At 48.8% G+C, this 21,359-nt stretch overlaps 1 protein-coding gene across 4 annotated transcripts in view; it reads left to right on the top strand.

The window, feature by feature from the left end:
- LOC144938191 (solute carrier family 40 member 1-like) overlaps window positions 1–14,549 on the top strand; it is a 32,237-nt gene extending 17,688 nt beyond the window's left edge. For 3 of the 4 annotated variants that reach the window (XM_078865990.1, XM_078865989.1, XM_078865991.1), the window contains exons 4-12: window positions 1,031–1,098; window positions 2,324–2,483; window positions 3,119–3,234; window positions 3,522–3,645; window positions 5,245–5,520; window positions 6,402–6,643; window positions 7,577–7,798; window positions 8,412–8,565; window positions 12,324–14,549. In XM_078865990.1, coding sequence (XP_078722116.1) covers window positions 1,031–1,098; window positions 2,324–2,483; window positions 3,119–3,234; window positions 3,522–3,645; window positions 5,245–5,520; window positions 6,402–6,643; window positions 7,577–7,798; window positions 8,412–8,565; window positions 12,324–12,697 — 1,736 coding nt within the window. In that variant the 3' untranslated portion in view covers window positions 12,698–14,549. The remainder of the gene's footprint in view (window positions 1–1,030; window positions 1,099–2,323; window positions 2,484–3,118; window positions 3,235–3,521; window positions 3,646–5,244; window positions 5,521–6,401; window positions 6,644–7,576; window positions 7,799–8,411; window positions 8,566–12,323) is intronic. The other variant, XM_078865992.1, reaches the window with a different exon arrangement.
- Window positions 14,550–21,359: the final 6,810 nt, after the last annotated feature.

Here is a 21,359-nt window from a genome sequence, read left to right as displayed (position 1 = left end):
AATTACATAGATTGCGTCTGTGAATTTAATGCACATGCGCAGAGCTTTGAGAGTTATCCCCTCTTATGGTTAGGACCCGAATGGGAGACTGTTTGGGAAGACGAGCTGTTGTAGGAGTGGCTGGCCAGGTGTCCTGGACATATCGGCACAGTAAATGGATTCGTCAATCTGTCTATGCGGATATTCGAGGAGAACACCCATACACGCTTGATGAATTTTCTCCAGGTCCTATGGTTTACTCCCGTGTACCAAATAGAGGGTGCTTAAATTTTTTTTTACAACTTCTGACAATTTGCAACAATACTACGAGAAATGTGCCTCCGGGCTCTAGAGATCACCTGGAGAAGATTCCAGGCACGCGTTGACAATGATGGCGAACAATTGGAGACTGACTTTTTGAAGCGATTAACATACATTTGTTATCATGTTACAGTGTATTATCCGTTCTTTGTCAATTAAAAACGATAGTCCCAAATACATTTTTTTGAAGCACCCTCTACTTTTCGATTGAAAGCTTTCGTGACTGCAGGGATTCATCTTCTTGGTTCTTTCGGTAAAGTCACGTAGAAGGAAAATAATAAAAATAAAACATAATAAAATAATTCTCACGACGTTTCGGCCACAACGCAAGCAGCCGTCTTCAGGTGGAGAACAGGTCTCTCGACAGGCAAGCAGCCGTCTTCAGGTGGAGAACAGGTCTCTCGACAGACCTGTTCTCCACCTGAAGACGGCTGCTTGCGTTGTGGCCGAAACGTCGTGAGAATTATTTTCTTATGTTTTATTATTTTCCTTCTACGTGACTTTACCGAAAGAACCAAGAAGACCCTGTACTTGTAAGTGAAAATGGCCAAACAATCCAAGGCAGCAGGACCCTCGAGAAAAAGAACCTCGATGCGCGGCGAGGCCTTTCCAGGGTGACTAATGGACATGATTAAGACGATGTATTTGTCGCGCAAACTCTCACGCTAACCCAGTCATAGCACTCGCATGCTTTACATTTTTCATTCGTTTTTTTTTCTTTTCTTTGCAGCCTCATTTCGGAAATTTGTCAAATCTCCCCGGTTTTACATATTCCTCAGCCACTCCATGTCCACGTGGGTAAGACGATTCATGAATGTGGAAAACACACTTGACACAACTGAAATGTTTGCGAGTTCAAATACTGACGGAGAGATCGGGCAGACTTCACTTGGACAGATAAAATGGTTAGCCACTTTGTGGGATGCCACCATTTCCACCTGTTGCGTTCGAAACGTCGTGATTTATTTTAATTTAATTTAGTTACATTTTATTTCTACATACGTGACTTTACCGAAAAAACAATGAGTATAGTCATTTCTGCAGTCACGAAAGCTTCAATTCTAGATTAATTGAATCTCTTTCACATATATATATCTTGATTTAGCCCCATTTTAAATCAAAGTCATATTAAATAAATGTGTAAAAATATCACGGTGGTTATCTTATGGATAGTCTGGCCCCTGCTATACGAATGTGGACTTTCTCCTGCTGGGCTCAGAGCAATAGTTGTCGCCGTCCAACACGGACGCTGGTCGCCATGTTTACATACTCGCTGGTGCGTCAAGAAGCATGGATAGGTGCCACCTCGAAATGTACACACCGAGCCACAGAAATAGAAGCAAGTATCGATCAGAAGCAAGTGAGAGACGTCATTTTGAGGACTCAGAGAAGTGGCTCTGGAATCAAATTTATATTTTTAATTTTTCCAGGTAAGGCCCACTGAGCTACATAGCTCTTTTTCAGAAGCGACCTAGCCACAAATGATAGCTCAGCAAAGTGGCTTATGTGAAAATGTATAGTGGCAGAATACTCTAAACGCACGTTTATAAATGTGGCAAGAAAAACTGGAGGACCTGGAGAAAAATCCATGCGACTACGGGGAGAACATGCAGACTCCAAATATACGGGCGTCAGGGTCGGGATTGAACTCACGATCTTCTGTGTACCAGGCGAGGCGGTTAACATCTCGCCACCGCAATGCCTGTTCAGATATCACTCCCCATTAACGTTAGTCGTGGCCGGGAATCCATGTCGGGTCACCGGGTTCATTGCGCACTTGACGGACCCGCACACCACCGCCGGTCCATCTCTTTGGAATCAAACATCAAGATGTTATCACGACCTACCACCACACTTCGTTGCCAAAAAAGATCACATTCCACTCTCCTGCCAGATCCCGCGACTGCCGCGCAGTCAGCACATTTGCAAAATTAAACTTAAACAAAAATCGCCGTCCATCTCTCGTCGGCGGAGCGTCGGTTGAGCGCGTCCGAGCGCGCTCGCGATCTGCTGTCGTTTGCAGGGCGACCGCATGTGGCACTTCGCCATGAGCCTCTTCCTGGTGGAGCTCTACGACAAGTCCCTCTTCCTGGCGGCAGTCTACGGCCTCACGGCGTCCGGGTCCCACATCCTCCTGGGGGCCCTGGTGGGCGACTGGGTGGACAAAAACCCACGCATGCGCGGTACGGCCCCCCCCCCCCCCCTCTTTTACCCTCATTGCCGCACTCCACAACGCCACCTCGCCTTATAGTTGCTAAAAAACAAATACAAGGCTGTGTGATACACCGCGGCGGTTGCACGAGCACATATTGCAACGTCTCAAACGTAAAACACAATCCTGCGGAGGGAGCTGGTAGGAACGTTGGGTTGCTCGGTCAATGGCCTGGGTCAACGGCGGCGTGGTGTATTCCGCAAATATGGCCGACTGAGGGCGGGCACAAGCCGGCGTCAGTAGGTTAAACGTTGAGTTTTATGAGGGCATCACGGGGTGACCAGCCCCTCCCCACCCAGCCCCTCCCCACCCTCCCCACCCAGCCCTTCCCCACCCTCCCCTCCACCCAGCCCCACCCCTCCCATTTTTGGATGCACGACGGACGGACACAATAATCCCCTGTGGGCTGGTGTAACCAGGAGGTTCCTACCAGTATAACGCTGCCCGAAACAGGAAAAAAAAATAACGACATTTTGGGCAGTGGGCCTTCTTTGCCCTGCTACGAGTGCCAATTCCTCACAATTCACGTTTTTCTAGCAGCAAACATTTGACATTTTTTCTTGCCAAAAAAAATTCTAATTTTATCCCCGTTGTGCTATCCTGCAGTTGTGCGCCTGTCCTTGAGCATCCAGAACTCATCGGTGATTCTCTGCGCCTTGGTGCTGCTCACGATCTTCCTGTGCAAAGTCCAGATCAGCCCCGTGTGGAACGGCTGGCTCATGGTGAGTTCGCGTCCGTGGCGGGCGGTGACAAACCCAGCAACGTGACACGAGAGCAGATCCACGCATAGTGGCCAATAATTCTGCCTCGTCACCCCCCCGACCCCCCCCTTTCTGTGGACACAATTGACGGGCAAATACGATTCCGCACGCCCATATCCAGTTACCTTAGCTTAGGCGAATTTCTCACCTGGCCTCGGTTGCTGCCGATCTTGGGCTCAACGATGGAGAGACGTTAACTTTCTCGCCTGGTATACAGGAGGTTGTGGGTTTGATCCTGACCTCCGCAGGTGGCGTGCTACGTGGTGGTGATCACAATCGGGGTCGTGGCGCAGCTGGCCGGCACGGCCATGACCATCGCCATCCAGCGCGACTGGATCGTCGTGGTGGCCGACAGCAAAGAGAAGCTGGCAGGTCAGCGGGTGCACGTCTCTCCTGGGTCAGCAGGGTGGGTTCACGCACGCAGGATTTTGGGCAGTGGCCAATTTATCCTTTCCCGTTCCGAGACATTGCAGGGTGGGTCCCCGTTCACCACCGAATCTCGGAACGCACGGGCAGTTCAGTGTCAATTTTATTTATAGGAGGCGCAGCGCCGTTGTATTTAAAGACATTGTACTCACAGCAGAGAACTGTAGCGACACGACCGCACTCTACGAAAGCTGGCGCCAAGCTGTGCCACACGCCCTCTCCGCATGGCCTTGTGGGAGCCGCCCCTCAGTACCGATACAGTTATTTTATTTTATTCCCTTCCGAATTGGAAGAAAAACTGATGACGTACACTTACTTACGCGTACTTCATCGGAACGGGAAAAGGATTAAGCACAGCTCTTGCCCGAAACGATAGTCTGCTGTATATATTTTATATATATATTTTTTAAAGAAAGTGTCCGCGACAAACATGGGTCGAGACTTTCTTGGTGCATGTGCGCGAGCACCACTGCCAGTGCAATTTGCTGAAAAGAATGTTTTCTAGCACCAATATCAAATCGGCCTTTCATCACCCTTGTCCAAACAAAGGGGGGGGGGGGGGGTCAACGCCTCTCTCCAGCCTCTTGCCTGGCTAAATTGCAGACGATGGATTGAAATGTTTATCGAGTGTAAATACGAACGCCTTTAAAATTTGGACCCAAGTGTAGAAAAAAAATATGAAAAAATAAATCACTCGCAGTGCTGTTTTACCATGTGTTTGGCAGAGAATGTGGAACCCCCCCCTCAATGGAGCCATTTAAAAAGGCGATTTCTAAAGTCGCCCTTTCTTCCAGCGTCCATGGACACAACTTCCCCTTTGTAACCCGCCATGCCGAGACTGCCCATTAATAAAACGTATACGTTCGTCTCCTTATATTAAAATTTTTCCCCCCAAAAGGTGGAATGTTGTAGCGGTAAGTCACTAAAACTCCCGTCTTGTTCTTTAGCAGCATAGATTCATGCCAGAGGGCTCTAACCCAGCCAGACTGCAGGATAAACATTTCGGAGGACTCTTTGCTTAAGCTTGCTGGACCACCTTACCTATTGTTTTGGCTTTTCCCCCCCACAATTACGGGACATTAAAAATAAAGTGCCATCTTTGTCTCGTCTCAGGAGAAGAAAGACAATTCCATCAGGAACCCTGCAACTAGCAGTGCGCCCTCACCCTGTGTAAGAATTTGGCCTACGGAAGATGACCTCACTGAATTTCTTTCTCAGATCATTTCGATTTGGCCCCTATCCACAGTTGCTGATGCACTGCAGTCGGTAGCGCACAAACGTAGTGGCGCAAACGCCAAAGCTAATCTATCTCGCGCTGGTTTTTATCTACTACTTTTGGCCAATATATATTTTTTTTATCAATTTGTCCATTATTCTCAAGGGGAGGTCCCCAATAGCAACTCAACTTTAGTCCATACTGCGTCATCTTTACGGGAGTTATCACACCGCCCCTTTCCATCGACAGGCAGATCTCACGCTTGAACACTTTGAACCTTCGTTTAGAAAGCATTAAAAACAAAACGTTGCCCACCCCCCATTGCGCAGGCATGAACGCGACCATGCGGCAGATAGACCAGCTCAGCAAGCTGCTGGCGCCCATGACGGTGGGGCAGGTGATGACCTTCCTCAGCCTGGAGTTCAGCTGCGGCGTCATCGCCGCTTGGAACCTCTTCTCCATGGTGGTGGAGTACTGGCTGCTGCGGCACGTGTTTCGCAGCGTGCCCGCGCTCGCTACCAAAGGAGCCGCCGTGGCTGACGCCAAGCGAGCGGGGGAGACCGAGGCCGCCGCTTGCGAACTGCATCCGCTGGCGGCAGGAGAAGGTAAGCGACGCGTCGCTGCTTCGTACCTCCGATTTGGCACGTACGGTTGGCTGCGTACGGCTGCATGGCGTACTGCCGGTAGTCGGCCTTCCTGGCAGGCCTGGGTCTGGACATCCTACAATGACGGTGTTGGCATTTCATGGGAAGTGCGGTGGAAGGGCAAACTAAAACACAAAAAGCAGTTCTAAAGAAATTTGTTTCATTTCCATGCCTGTCTGTGCACTGTCAGCGCAGGAATTTTCGATTCTCTATAAAGCGATGCAGATGCGGAGGTGGGGGGAGGGGGGCGGTTTAGCGGTTGTGCCCGTGCTGCTCTGCGCTGTGTTTTCTGGTTGTACCGTATCACCCCCCGCCCCCCCGCGACATTTCGCTCCACATGATGGGAGCTTCGTCGGGAACGGAATGATTCAGCTCATCTGTTGTATTTTAACAGCATTGCGCTACTTTAATTGCCTGCTGTGTAACTTCTCCCTGAACCAGAAATCTGATTAATTAACATTGTGAACAATCACTACCTATCCAAAAGCTATGGTAATTGATTTTTTTTCATTATGTGGATTTAAATATATTTACCCTTCACAAATGTGATTTGTTTTGGGCGTTTAACTAAATCAGATGCGTGATATATTATCTATTGCTCCAGTGGATCATGAGACATTGCGACGGTTTGGAGGTAGTGGGGGGGGGGGACTTCATCCAGCAGTGGATTGATCATGGCTGAAGATGAGAATAAATTATCTGCTTGCAAAGCCACACAAAGCACAACAGTGTCTGGTAGGAGGACGCAACTCTTGCACGAGGATCCGCGGAAGCCGTTGCCGCGATTTAGCCTCGGGAACGACGCAGCCCTCCCCACCCCTGCCTGTCCGTTTTGTCCTCAGATAACGAGGCCAACAACACCGAAGAAAAGTCTGCCATCGACAAGAGCTCCAAACCTCAAGTCGTTCCAAACACCAAGTCTGGCAGTTGGCTGGCGATTCTGGGGAAGCCCCTACGCACGCTTCGCTATGGCTGGGTGGCGTACTACCGACAGTCGGCCTTCCTGCCAGGCCTGGGCCTCGCCTTCCTCTACATGACTGTGTTGGGATTTGACGGCATCACCACGGGTTACGCGTACGCGCAGGTGAGGTCACGCAGTAGCAGTGGCAGAATTGGTATTCCTTTCGTAATGTAGGTTTTTGGGTTATATATCGCCACACAGTAAATGTGTTGTTAAACCTGCCAACACCGAACACAGCCAATGAATAAGGTTTGTAAGCAAAACATGCCAATTAGTTACTAGTTCAGCACATCGGTGTGTTGGAGACAACTGCTGACGTAGGAGTTCTCCTGCTGTGTTTGTTTCATCTGACGACGGTTGCTTGTGTTGCGATCGAAACGTCGTGATCTATTAATTTTCTATCTACGTGACTTTACCGAAAGAACCGAAGAGTACCTATTAGTCATATTAATACATTAATATTGCTTAAGATTTTGCTACCTTAGGTGGTACCAATTTCTGGCCTATATAGAAAGCATGGCCCCACATTTCTCTGTATGAGCCCACACAAGAGGGTGGGTGGGTGGGTGTGCCGTGTCATGGAACCATACTGGTTTTGCCGCACCGGTGCATTCCTACCATGTCAAGAGCTGTGAAACCGGTCCGACCCAAAATCTAAAAGTGGACAAACAGCATGGACAAAAATTGCTGCAGACGCCAAACTGGGTAACGGCCGAAACGCCCGATTAAAAAAAAAAACGGCAAAGATAAATATCGAGAAAGTGTCAATTTATGACCCGGTGAAAAGTAAAAAAAAAATCTCAAAAATCACACGTGAACTTAAACATTTAACAACCTTGCAATTAAGCTCCGGAATATGCGGAATTACAATCTCGCGGCTGCCAACGTTAAATCTTGCGCCTATTTTCCAGCGAGACAATGTGGCTTTACCGAGCAGCGCGATTTGATCGTGGCTGTCGACGGCGATTATGATGACGACGACGACGACGGTGAACATTGATGAACGTTATTGCTGTTCTCGTCCCGCCGCCTCGCCTGCGCCCCCGCCGGGGGCAGGGCGTGAGCACCTCGGTGCTGAGCATCATGGTGGGGCTGTCGGCCACGCTGGGGCTGGTGGGCACCGTGCTCTACCTGCGTGCGCGGCGCCGCTGCGGCCTGGTGCGCACCGGCGCCCTCTTCAGCCTGGCGCAGGTCTGCTGCCTCCTGCTGTGCGTCGCGTCCGTGTTCGCGCCGGGCAGCCCGCTCGACCTGACTGCCCCGCTGCACAAGCCGCGCCTGGTGAGACTGGTCAGGTCACCGCCGCCGCCGCCGCCGCCGCCACCACCACGATGATGACGACGACGATGAAGATGACGTCGCTGTTAACAGCGCCATCACTGTTCGTAGCGCTATTTCCCCGCACGGTTGGCTACGTGCGGTGCGAAAGAATTTCAACATAAATAGGTCCACACACACACAAAGACAATGAATGATGGCATTGTGATGGCTGTAGTCATCTATCAAGACAGAGATCAGCCCCCCCCTCCCCTCCCATATAGCCTTCAAGGCTGAGTCGACCTAGGGGAGGCCCGTGACAGGTTCAGATATTCGTCACCGAGCGGGAACAGAACTCGGGTCACCAGGTTCGTAGCGCAGTGCCCTGACCACTACATTACGGCCCACACGCAAATTCACGTGGATTGGCTGCTGGGACTGCGTGCATCCCTGTAAATAGGCATATACCAATACCCAGGGGTGGAATGTTGCTTTTGTCTATTGTGCATTTTGCTTTAGCTCCCACCCACCCCGCCCTGAAACTCCTCTCCGACGGGGCTATTGTAGCTTCTCCATCCCGGGTCTGACAGCCACCCTCGCGCGCCACGCCGTGCGATTTTCTTTGTGTGTATGACAGGATCATCACGCAGCCGAGCCCACGGTTGCTTACGAGGCAAACGGGACCTGGTTTCAAAACGTCACGACAAACGTCACCGCCACCGTTCAGCCGCAGATCCTCGACTACACCTCGATTTCGCTCTTCTTTGCCGGAGCCATCCTGTCCAGAGTTGGTACGTTGAGCAACGCTTGAATGTACGTATGTCGAAGCTTCTTCCGCACCGTACGTAGCCAAGCGCCCCAATCGGAGGTGCGGCCGAAGGACGACTAAACACAAGAAGCAGTTCTAAAGACGTGAGCTTTCAAATTAGATTCAAGTGCATGTCTCCAGTGGCTTCCCAATATCGGAATGAAGCGCAATCCAGACGGCCGCAGAAGCGTGTCTGAAAGCGCGCGATGCGGCGACCGTCTTTCTTCGACGGCCAGCCAAAATGTGCTGCTGCGGGGATGACCGGAGTTCGCGTGATGGTTTATGCTCCTTGACGAGATCAGCCAAAATTGTTGGCAAGGCTCGCTTAAAAGCTAAAATAGGTAACGACAACAAATGGTGTAAAACCCTTGGATGCAATCGCTCCAAGGGAATAGGCCTGCTGCGAGAGTTAAACATCCAGGCCACAAATGGACAATTCAACCTCATGGCGGGACCCCGGGGTCCCATGAGCCCCTGGCTCTCGCATAAACTGCGTTGCGACGTCATTTTACGTCTGTTGAAGGCGAACGACACGGCAATCTATTCCTCTCGACAAGCTCTGCACGATGCGCTAATCAAAGTTTAAAAGTTTTGTTTCTCCTGCGCATTCGTCCTCGCCGCTGCGCTTGGACACGACACGACATCAGAACAATCTGCGCCGGGTGGGTCGCGGGGTTGATGTGCGCGGTGGGACGGAGTCGCCAAAAATAAATAAATTACGATTTTGATTTTGTTTATTCGGGACCCCGGGGTCCCGCCATAACGACTGAAAGTTGGTGCAAGGAACGCGTGTTGTATGCATTGTGTCTGCGTGGCCACTAGAGGCCGCCATAGCGTAACAAACACAATTCTCATACTGAATTACGACAATGACATTGTGATGTGGGGTGGGGGGTATGAATCATTACTCCCTTGAAAAAATAAAAAAAACAATCGGACCGGCCTCATTTCGTTCCTCAGTACAGAACTGAAGTTTCGTCTGCGTTGTCCTTCTGGACCGAACAAAAACCAAGGTGCAGGGGCTGTACCTTTGTTTTCCCAGCCGATGAGAACTCGTTATCAGCCAGGAGAGAATGTTACCTTGATACGCAATTTAAACCTCTGCGGATGTGGTCGGGTAGCTCAGGAGGTCAAGGACCACTTAGATCGTGGGTTAAATTAGTTTTTATAGTTTTTGGGCCACTCGTCATTAAACTGGGCTTTCTATTGTCACGAGTCGAGTCTCAGCCTGGGTCACCAGCGACTTTCACGCTGATAAAACAACCCCCTCCCTCCCTGTTACATTATAGTTTTGATCTTTCACTCAATTTCGGAAGATTGCAACTCGGGAAATATTAAATGTTGGTTCGATTGCCATTTTGAGTTTTGACTGCCACGTCGCATTTCCATTGCAGAGCATCTGGAGGACTTGCAGTGCTCCTAAGTGTGAGTGAGAGGTCACTATAAAAAAGTGATTTCTAAAGGTAGTTATGAGATGCCATCGTCTTCTGCAGGCACGTTATCTAACACGAGGCGATCCGCTGCACTGCTTTGCAAGAGTTCCCGATGGACACTTGATAATCGATTACACTGGTCAACACACTTTTACTGGCATAAGTTATTCCAACGGTTGTAAGGTAATTTTGGGGTGCTGATTCCAAATCTGGCATCAGTTTTTGTCTATCACATCAGGTTTTTGAGATATCAAATATTTTTTTCAATAAAAACTGCAGAAGAAAAATATTAAATAAATGTGGATATCTACATAAAATTATATTATAAACACACTATCCTAAAAATACAGCACCATATTTTAACACTAAAGCAGTCACTGACTCGCAACAACTTGCAATCATAAGTGACAAAGTTAATTTCAGGTAAAATCTATGAAAATGGGGTATGCCGATAGCATAAAATGAGATGTGATAGAGCAAATCTGAGATCAGATTTGGAATCAGCACCCTGAAATTAGTCTAGAACAGCTGCAAAAGTCCAGGCCAGAAATTTTTTTTTGTTGTTGACCAGTGTTATCCAACGATGTGATGCTCAATGCATAATTTGGAGAGCTATAAAAGTTACGAACTTCAGATAATTCTAATTTTACCACGAAAAATACCACAGAGAGCACGTGGCGGTTAGGGATCAGCTGGCTATTCTAACCCTCAAGAGAACTGAATTAAAGCAGGAAGGGATGCTTTTCTTTATTCTCCATTACCCTGATAGTCATCTAGGACGTGTCCAAGAAGATGCTCATGTGGCTCAGGAATTACTATTTAACATTACTGCTCTGCTGCCACAGCGCAACGCTGCAGGTGAAAACCATTTCAAGAGAGCACGTGGTTGTGCTTAAGAATTGATTCTTAACGGGTTTGGAATCCTTTGAAGTGTTGACCCAAGCAGTACCGCAGTTCGTCCGCTGGACGATGGCTTGTGTGTAGATCCAGGCTTGTGGTTCCATTCAGGTGCAGCAGTTGGCGGGCCAAGTGGTCAGACTGTGCGACTTGTGATCGGCTTGTAGTGCGTGTTCTTTGGCACGATGTTCGACGGTTCGCTGGGAGATTTTTCAGGAACCGAACCCACATGATGAGAGTGCTATGCAGCACAACCTCCGTGAACCTATTGCAAAAGTGGGCACTTTCAGTAATAACCCAAAGGAGGAGGGACCACCTTCCTTGGTAAGACTTGGGTTGAGCGGCGGTGGTTTCGTGGTTATCGCACTGCAATGTGAACCCAGAGACCTGAGTTTGACTCCCAGTCATGGCTAACAGCACCGGTGATTGATAGCTGAACCTTGGACGCCCGCCCGCACTTCACCAACCTTCACTGACCAACGTGGTGAAGTATGGTCAAACCTCCACGATATTCGGTCAACCAAATAATTTCTAATTTTACTCAAATTACTGTGATTATTTTCTTGAGAGAGTGTTCTTGTTGTGCAAAGAATGGGGTCAAGAAGCCACTCCTGCTGGTGCCTTGACGATTTCCAAAACAAAACAAGGGGCATAGCAGGTTAAGCGGAAAGGTTTTGAAGGTGGCACTGTTCGTTCATGTTCCGGAAGGACATGGGGCCAGAACCCAGGCCTATCAATCAACCATTAAGTCACAAAATATGGTGAGACACGACGTTCGCAGCGCATACAAAAGACAAAAACATCTCACATTTGTCAAAAACACTGTGGCCTTAAAAAGTATTCAATGGGTGACGTTTCGGGCAATGGGCGACGTTTCGGGCAATGGCCATTCTCCACAGCACACGTGAAGAAGCCAGAGAGGTAGTTGCATCAGTCATCAAAGTACACCATCTGCACCCGCCTGGACCGTGTACACCGCGTGGCATCGGAGAGAGGGGCGCAGCAGGCCTTCACCGTGGGATGCCACGGTGGCGAGATGTTAACTACCTCGCCTGGTATACAGAAGGTCGTAGGTTCGATTCCAGCCCTGGCGCCTGCTGTATTGAATGAGTTTGCGGGTCCTCCATTTTTTTCCCTCCACATTTAGAATCAACAACATGCACGTAAGAGTATGTGGCTGCTACACATTTCCACGACGATGAACCGCTTCGTTAGGCCATGTTTAGTGGCCAGGTCGCTTCTGAAAGAGCTACAATATAGCTCAGTGGGGCCTGGCCAACTAAAAAAATTGTTTAGTTTTTAATAGTTTATAGTTTAAACGATTTGGTATGTGCCCATGGAACAGAGGCACAATAGTGTCTCTGAACTCGCTTCAGACCTCTCGCCTCTTTTTGTCCGCCCTCGCGCGCAGGCCTGTGGGGCTTCGACCTGTCGGTGACGCAGATCTTCCAGGAGACGGTGGCGGAGAGCGAGCGCGGCGTCGTCACGGGCGTGCAAAGCTCGCTCAATAGCCTCCTCAACGTGCTGCGCTTCATCATGGTCATGGTGGCGCCCAGCGTGCACCACTTCGGCGCTCTCATCCTCGTCTCCGTGGCGTTCGTCACGGCCGGCGGCCTCCTCTACACGCACTACGCCGTGCGCACGCTGGGCCCCGGCGGCCTCTGCACCTGCGGCACGCCGCCGCCGCTGGAGCTCGACGGGCCGGGCGGCGGGCCGGCGGCCGAGCGGGACGGCGGGGAGAGGGGCGAGCGGCGCGGCGAGGGCGACGGGAAGAAGCGGATGTGAGGGGCCGTTGCCCGCGCGGCCCGTTGGCGGCGGGAGCATTGCCTTTTGCCGGTTGAGAGGAATGCCGATGGTCGGTGAGATCGTTGCCTGTGGCCTCTGGGAGTTGCTAGCGACGTTTGCCTGTAGCCAGTAAGAGCGCTGCCTTTGGCCGGCTGGGGACTGTTGGCTGTGGCCGTCGTAAGCGTTGGCCCCATGTGCTTGCCGGGAGCGTTCCCTGTGGTCGTTGCCTTTGGCCAGGGAAAGCGTTGCCTGCGGCACGTGGCGATTTCGCTTGTAGCTACCGGGGGAAGTCGACTGGGATCGTTCCCTGTGGCCGATGGGAGCGTTGCCTCGGACTGGTGGGGAAGTGTTGCCACCTTTAGCAGGCATCAGCAGCATTACTTGAGCCTGTGGCGGGTGGCAGTGGTTTCCTTTAGCTCATGGGAACATTGCCAATGGACAGTCGGAGCGTTGCCAGGGGGCGGTAAGAGGTGTTGCCTACGTTCACGACAGGAGTCGCGTTCCTTGCCAGTTGCTGGTGGGTCGTATGGTTAAGCGGCCACCGTCCCTACTTGACCCAGCGAAATGCATTTGCACATGCCACCATGCCACTCTTGCCAGTGAGGTCACCCTGCTCTCATCCTGGTGTCAACTAAATACAACTTAAGAGTCAGTTGGGTATTGTAAGCCTGTGTGCCCTGCTTTATACAGAGCAGAGGAATACTTTAAATAGCACTGAGCAGGTAGCAACATTAGGTTTGGCCGTTTAAAGAGCTAGATGACTTGTAAGTATTACTTTTTTTTACTTTATCCCCAACATCCGTGCACTTGTCGAGGGGAAAGTTGGTCGACACTTGACCACGTCGGTCGGTCTGTTTGTGACGTAGACATTTGGGGCATTGCAACTTGTTTTGGGTCATCGGTGTTCTTTTTCCAGAGGTTTGTCCCAATAAGTGGACTCTGCTGTCTGAGTACTCTCTCTCTCCACGGTCTTCGCGTCATCGCCATTTCTCTTTCCACCAATGCTGTCTTCCGACCCTCCTGGCCACATGTCCGAAACATATCGGTCTCTTCTCACCCCCACCTTCTCCTCTGTCCACGATGTCGTCGAGTCATATCATTCGAAAGCGTGGAGCCTCATCATCGTCGTCGTCATCCTCTTCATTCAAGTTCTCTCCTTTGACAGCCTTTTTGTGGGCGTCCTGTCCAATCCTGCGGACTCTTCACGACTGTCACTTTAACGTCTCCAATTTGGGTTTATTTGTTCCCAGATCCACGTGCAACTCGTCCTGTCAGTGCACTCGTAGTGGTGCGCTTCTCGAAGCTTCTGTGCCCAATTTGAGCTTTTGTCCCATTCGGAAACTTCACCCACGGTCTGGGTGAGGGGCTCTCTGGTGTTCCCTTTTAGTGGAGGCCCTCCTGCCCAGCAGTGACGCGATCAGGGCTGTTACCTCGACTTGCAATAGACAACCCGTGGCTCCACTCTCGCTAGGCTGCCTTTGACCACTGTGCCCACTCGCATGCTAACTAGCCAGGCGACTCACAGTTCGAACTGTCGATCAAATTACTTCGCTCGTTTAGCCGTGTGGCTCGGATAATTTTGGCAAATAAATTACGGTGCTCAAGTCTCAAAAATTCTGCTGCTAATCCGATCATGCCAGTGTCGAAGAGACCAGTGCTGGCGTGAGGTGCTTATCGCTCCTACGGAGGGGTGACAATACCCGTCGATTGATATCGATTTAAGCTCACGACGCGTAGAAATATATTTCTAATCGGATATTTTGTTTCGCGTATAAAATGGGGTCATGTGATCATTCCAGCCACTAGAGGCCACTGCGTTAACAATAAGAGAATCGATTCTTGATTTGAATAACGTCCCTGAATTATAATTCATTGAATTGTGAGGGGGCAGGGGGGCTGGGGGGGATTGTAGCTACCCTACTCATAAGAACATATTATTTAGTTGGAGGTGGCTCGGTGACTCAAGAGGTCAAAGCACTGAGCAGGCACTGCCGAGGTTATGGGTTCCCATCCAGGCAGTCGTCGAAAATTCCATCATTTGAGAATTAAAATAATAATTGTGCTACCCTCCTCCGACTTGAGGTCAATCGGAGGGATCTCGCCGGGTAGCTCTTCGACATCCACTTCTGTGGGCCGTTCTCGAACACGAAAAGAGGGGGGCTGCACCGCTGTGCGAGAGATCCGAATGATTCCTCGGCTCATGGCGTGACAGCCAAGAGCACAATCAGGGTGAAATAGGAGGTGGGGGGGGGGGAAATAACACTCACAAAAATAGGAAAAATGTGTATTAAATCAAGAATGATTCTTGCGTACTTTTTTTCATTTGTTTTCTTTTTACTGCTATTATTACTGTATGTAGATTGATAATGTGTTTTTTTGTTAAGTGGGACCAGTGGAACCAAAGCAACCACTCAACGGTGGATTTGTATAAAACGCACAATACGGTATGCGTTTGTTGGTTTTGTTGATACAATACGAACGTTTCCGTGATCACATGTTCGTGAGCTTTCTAGCGCTGCTGGTGTAGACGCTGTCCGGGCTTGTTACTCTTTTAAACATCGTACTTCCAGACATGACAGCATCGACAACATTTGTTAGCGGATATGCAATGCAACCCTGGCTATTACTGCGGATGCAATAACTATAAATACTTCGCACTGTCTGCTTCAAACAGCGGACGTTAAAAATCCCGTGACATTATGAATACTTTATTTTTAAAGAGCAGGCCGTGTGCACGCGCGCGCGCCCGTCATGGAGCAAATTTTGGAAACATTAAAAAAAATGGTGTAACGTTATTAATTGGCGAAACCCTCATTGCGTCATCGCCCCCTTTCTGGCGGACTGTTCTACGTCTGTGAAGCACATCGCCCTTTCCACTTTAGCCTCGTGCTGTAAACAGCGGTGGCCAATGCATGACTCCGTAGGTGTGGCTTTCCAAAAAGATTTGTTGCGAATCCCAGGACAAAACGGAACGCAAACTATCATAAGCATACATATGTACGTACAAACTGTTCATTATGGCGGATGGGAAATATATAAAAAAAATCCCCGACTAAAAAAATATCTCCTTGCCAATCGAAGATGCTGGAGAACATTGGTCCAAAGTATATTGCAGTCAAATCCTTCCAGCAATTGTTGGTCAAAAATGGATCGCAGTGCCTGGTGTATTGGCCACTGCTGTACTATACGAAGGGTGGAAATACTGAATACTGTTTTATAACAGAATAGCTTTTCATGAATGTATTCACGTGTCACCGATGCTGGAATGTGAATTGATTGTTTATTATCTATAGGGGTGTAACGATGCATGGATTAAATTGACGATTGTCGATTCTTTAAGACTGACGATAGGTGGTTCTTGAACCACGCGTGCAAAAATCAAAGTTGTATCTTTGCACGTGTCGTCCGTAATGGGATCACATGACCCCCCTCCCCCCCAGCCACGAGAGGCCGCTACTTTCACCATCACGTAAAAAAACTAATCTAATCGTGCCCCGTATCGCAATAATCGAATCACAACATGGGGCTCCAAGTAATTAATTCTAGATTTGAAGCTTTCGTGACTGCAAAGATTCATATTCTTAGTTATTTCGGTATAGTCATCGTAGGTAAAAAATGAAATTAAAATTAATAAAAATAGAATACAAATCACGACGTTTCGGAGGCAACACGAGTCTCCGTCATTTTGTGTTGCCTCCGAAAGGTCGTGATTTTTATTTTATTAATTTTAATTTTTAATTTCATTTTTTACCTACGTGACTTTACCGAAAGAACTAAGAATATCTAAGTAATTAGTACACTTATGACAATTAACATCAGTAGCCGTGTGTGTGTGTGCGTAAGTGATGTTCTCATCAACGCAATCTGAACGCTGCCTCGCTGTGTAATACATGTAGCGGAGGATGTTGACCGTTTTTGAAAACTTGGAGTAAAATAATGTGGAGCCCCCGAAACAAAAAGCTGCCGGGTTGATTTAAAACCACCACAATCCAAACCACGGAATGCAATCGTGGGACAGTCCAACGAAATTACACCTCAAAAGTTGTGGAAACCACGTGGTGCAACCCACCCCCACAATTGTCCCCGTCCGCAGGATAAAACACGCATGGAAAAAATCAAAGGTCGTGTTGGTTCTGCGCAAGTCAAAAAGCACTGCGTCCTGTGTGATATACACACACACGCACGCACCGCTGGAACGAAGCATGCCCAGGAGCGAGAGCGGTTTAACCAAGGCTCGATTGTAGCCGTGTCTGGGGCTTTGGTGGTGTTCATTCAGACGCTGTCTTTCCGACAGACCTGTTCTTGATCTGAGGACGGCTGCTTGCGTTGTGGCCGAAATGTCGTGAGAATTGTGTTTTATTTTTATTATTTTATTATTTCCCTTCTACGTGACTTTACCAAAAGAACCAAGAAGGTGTCTGGGGCTCTTTGACATGTTCCCACCCGGCACGCCACATCCAGAATACCTCCTGCTGTGGCTGTGAATGATCGTGCCACCTACTCCAAGTCTACCAGTGATCCAGGGCCCTGGGTGTCACACATGCTAGACACTACCTACCTGCACTTGACTGAGTTGTGGGCTTTATGACAGTGCTTAGCTACACAGTTAATGTTGGACAGGTGTCTTAACAGTTTCGTGTTCAAGGATTGGAATGCAAAGACGCCGCCACTGTACTGCAGTGGTACACGAGGGCATTGTCGGGATTTCCGTGGCTAAACATAAACAGTGGCATCAACACTGTCTGTCGGGTTGGAATGATTTTCTATTTGCTTTCATTGCTGTACTTTGTGTTTTTGTAATTTCGATTAACCGGGTGGATGTTGAAAAATGTTAAGTATTCTGGTCACTCGTTCTCACCTGGTTACACAAAAAGAAACAAATACTTCGCGTATGCTGCATTGGTTGTGGCGTACAAGCACAAACAAAACAACTCGCACATTCGTTGTGGCCTTAAAAGTAAAAAAAGTACATAATAAGCAACATTTTTGGCAACGGTCCCTCATTTGTATGCAATGAAAAGCCCCTTTGCCACAGTGTTAGTGACGAATGTGTTGAGTTTTTTGGTTTGATAGAATTGGTTTGACCTCCACAGCCACCAGAGATGTTTATGTAAATGTAAAAAAATAATAAACAATTATCAGATTGAATCATAACCATGAATTGACAAATGAACCTTATGGCAGTACCCCGGCTCTCGCATAATGTCCGTGATGCAGTCACTTTTAGTCTGTTGATGGTCGGCGATGCGGCAATCGACTCATCTCGACGAGCTGTACACGATGCACCGCTACGGTGCCACGTGCGAGCGTTCAGGGTTTCAGCGCAATAGTCCTCGCTGCGTTTCGGATTGATTGGTACCCCAGTTGCGGAGTGAAGTACACCCTGGGGAAAAATTGTGTCCCAGAAATAAAATATGTAACTGCCTCGGCCATCTACTATTATTTGGTCACCCCGGGGTACCGCCATAAGGATCATATGAATCCTCTGTGACCTCGCAATTCCAATACGACCTGAGAGAAATGCTTGAATTGCACCCGCCCAATGCCAGGCAATTTTAGCAGCCGGGCCCGAGAGTGAGAGGCCGGTTTGACGGCATGTTTCAGAGGTACGTTGTGCGTCGGCATTTTTTGTGTGTGTGGGTGCGCGCATTCCACTGGGCATTAGATGTTTTAAATGATGGATTTGGGAGTGTGTATATTAAAAAAATAGTGAATTGTATGCATTGATAACCTGAAGGCCGTCACCAATTAAGCACACTTCTGATCCTCTTTAAATCAATTGTCAAGCACAGCCCCAAACTGCAGAGTGCACAGCCGCAAACAATACTAATTGAGGCGTAATTACCTCCAAGTTTAACACAAAACCGAGTTCATAAAATGAAAGTGTGCTGCTCTGTGGGAAGGCTTACAGTGGTCGTCCTATGGACAACAGGCGCTCGTCCCCTGCGAATTAGGAATGTGGATTTGTCCACTGCCGTAAACGGGAGCTGAATGCTACCACTGCAAGAAGGAACGCAGAGGGGGGCTTAACACACGGGGAAGCGCCCCCCCTCCCTCTTTATTGCCACGTGCAGCCCCCCAGGCTCGGCCACCCTGTCTCTCTCTCTCTCTGACATGTTCCCACACCTTGTCCGTAGATGTGACAAGCTCTGCTGTGATGCTATTTTGCTAAGGGTGCTTATAAACAACACCCTTACACTACACCACTGTGTGCTCCTTTGAACGGGAGAACACTAAAAGAAACAGACTACAGCACTTATGACCCCACGGGGTTTCATCAAGTACTGTGCTTTCCCACAGGGCACTTTGCCGTGTGCTGGTGGCAACCTGACACGCGCGGTATAATCATAATCTGATTTACAGCCCGGTTTGTTAATCCAGCGATGGGAGGAAGGCCGTGTCTGCTTGACCATACTTCACGCTGGTCACTCACCACTTGGACCTTAGCCGTGACCGGGTATGGAACTCAGGCCACCGGGCTCGTAGCACAGCAGCGTGACATCCACGACGCCACCGCTCCGTCGGATGCGGTCATACTCACACCCCACCCCGGGCAGCATTTAGCGATTTTTTTTTTTATCAAATTTAAAAACGGAATTTGAACTTGACGAACCGAATTGGAATGCCCATGCGTTCGAGGCTCACAATTCGCGTGGGCGAATTGTGAGCCTAACGTCACATTGCAATGCTTGCAGTAACCCAGTAAGAGTCGTGTTTCTGTGCCTTCTTCCCTCGTTAGTTGCGCAATTAAACAAAACCTCGCTTGCCCGTGGGCAAGTGGAGTTGCTAGCTGCACAGTATCACTTCCGACGCGTACGGGTCACAGCACGTGTCGATACATCAACGATGGCTGTTGCCGCGGTGGAACGGGTCAAGGTCGACAGTTCCACCATTCCACCTCCTGGTGTGGTAGTTGAAAAAAATTGAAACGTTCCATATACCACCCGCCCTCGGCTCTGTCCACCCACCAGTATAAACTGGTCCATCAGTCTCATGATCGGTGGGTCGTGCGTGGTAAAATGTGGGTATCCCCACCTCTTCCGAGATATTGTGTCCAGCGTGGAACAGGAGACCAAAATGCCTGCTCGGTGGAGCTCCCTCGTGGAGGCTGTTCTACCAACATTGGGCATTAGCGAGTACTTGCAGAGCTGCACCTTCATGAACAATCGTTTAAAATGAGTTTTGTGGTTGGAGTGTTTTTGGTTGGTTGCTGTTTTTATAATGTTTTTTTGCATGAACAATGTTTTTTTTAGATAACCGAGTCAGGATTGTCGAATTATATTTCCATTCAATGTCATCGTTTATTTTCCAACTGTGCAATGATTTAAGTGACGAAACGTCTGTTTTGCAGTACCAATCTGTAATTATGATTACTTTCCCCTTGGCCACTTATTTTTCTGATTACTTAAAAAGCACACCGTATTGGCATGTAAAAGCTGTATATTGGTCCTGCCACACTGATTGTGCAGGTATCATTTGCATGTGTGCAATTTTTTTTGTAACTGCTCTCGGTGTGTCAGTCAAATACTTATTTTCTAAACGTCCATTGAATAAAATGAACATTTGCGTGCGATGCCGTTTGCAAAATCGCCACCATAAAAAAATAAAGTTTTTTTCTATGGTTGTATCCTAATATTTTCTTGTACATCATTATGTCACATTAAATATTTGTCACATTCCACTGCTGGATAAAGGCCTCCCCCCCCCCATACACCTTACAAGTCCTGAACTGTATGCTGAACTTCTTTCGCACTGTACGTAGCCAACCGTACTAATCTGAGGTGTGGGTCGGGAAGATGTCTGTAAACGGGACATGAAGAGCTGCGACATCAACCCGAATGACTGGGAGAAAACTGCCGGTGACCGATTCAGCTGGCAGCAGGCTGTGAAAACAGGCCTCAGGAGAAGGCGAGGAGAAAAGACACACTGCTTTGCAGACAAAGGGAGCGACGTAAAGAACAAGCAACAAACACCTCTAGAGCTGCCACCGCATTCACTTTCAATTGTTGTGGCAAGGATTGCCACTCAAGGATTGGCCTACTAAGTCATTCTATGCGCTGCACAACTTACAGCTGACCTCGTAAGGCGCAAAAGAAATTGTCTCTCGAGACACAAAGGCCTATGATGATGGGTCGGGAAGCACGACAGATACTCGCTGACCGCATCGCTTCATCTTCATGTGGATCATCCACTCGGGCAGGTTCTCTCCTGTGGTTGCTACTCCATAAGCAGAAATGAAATTGAGTATCATCTGGATTCAACATTCGAAACCATAAGTGCCTGCAAATGAGCTCACTTGTCGAGGTTCCATACAATGGCGTGCAAGGAAATGGCAATGCAGCAAAAGTTGACCCCTAATTGTAGATGCAGGACAGGTCGTCACCTCACCAGCTTATACCCCCCCCCGGCCCATCCTGGCTCCTCCCCCCTCCCCTTAACCAGTATAAAAGGTCGTGTCTCTTAGAGCTCTCCCCACGTGATACAGTCATTGTGCTGTGACGGTTCCACCTGAAGACGGAAGCTTGTGTTGCCTCCGAAACGTCGTGATTTAATTTATTTGTTTTCTTTTTTAACTTACGTGACTTTACCGAAAAAAACAAAGAGTATTGACCCCTAATGTTCCATCCGTATGGGATAAAGTGTCGCCCTCTCGCGCACGTGG

Source organism: Lampetra fluviatilis, chromosome 21, assembly GCF_964198595.1.
Source record: "Lampetra fluviatilis chromosome 21, kcLamFluv1.1, whole genome shotgun sequence".
NCBI classification, from domain to species: domain Eukaryota; kingdom Metazoa; phylum Chordata; class Hyperoartia; order Petromyzontiformes; family Petromyzontidae; genus Lampetra; species Lampetra fluviatilis.
This window is presented reverse-complemented; position numbering and strand designations above follow the sequence as displayed.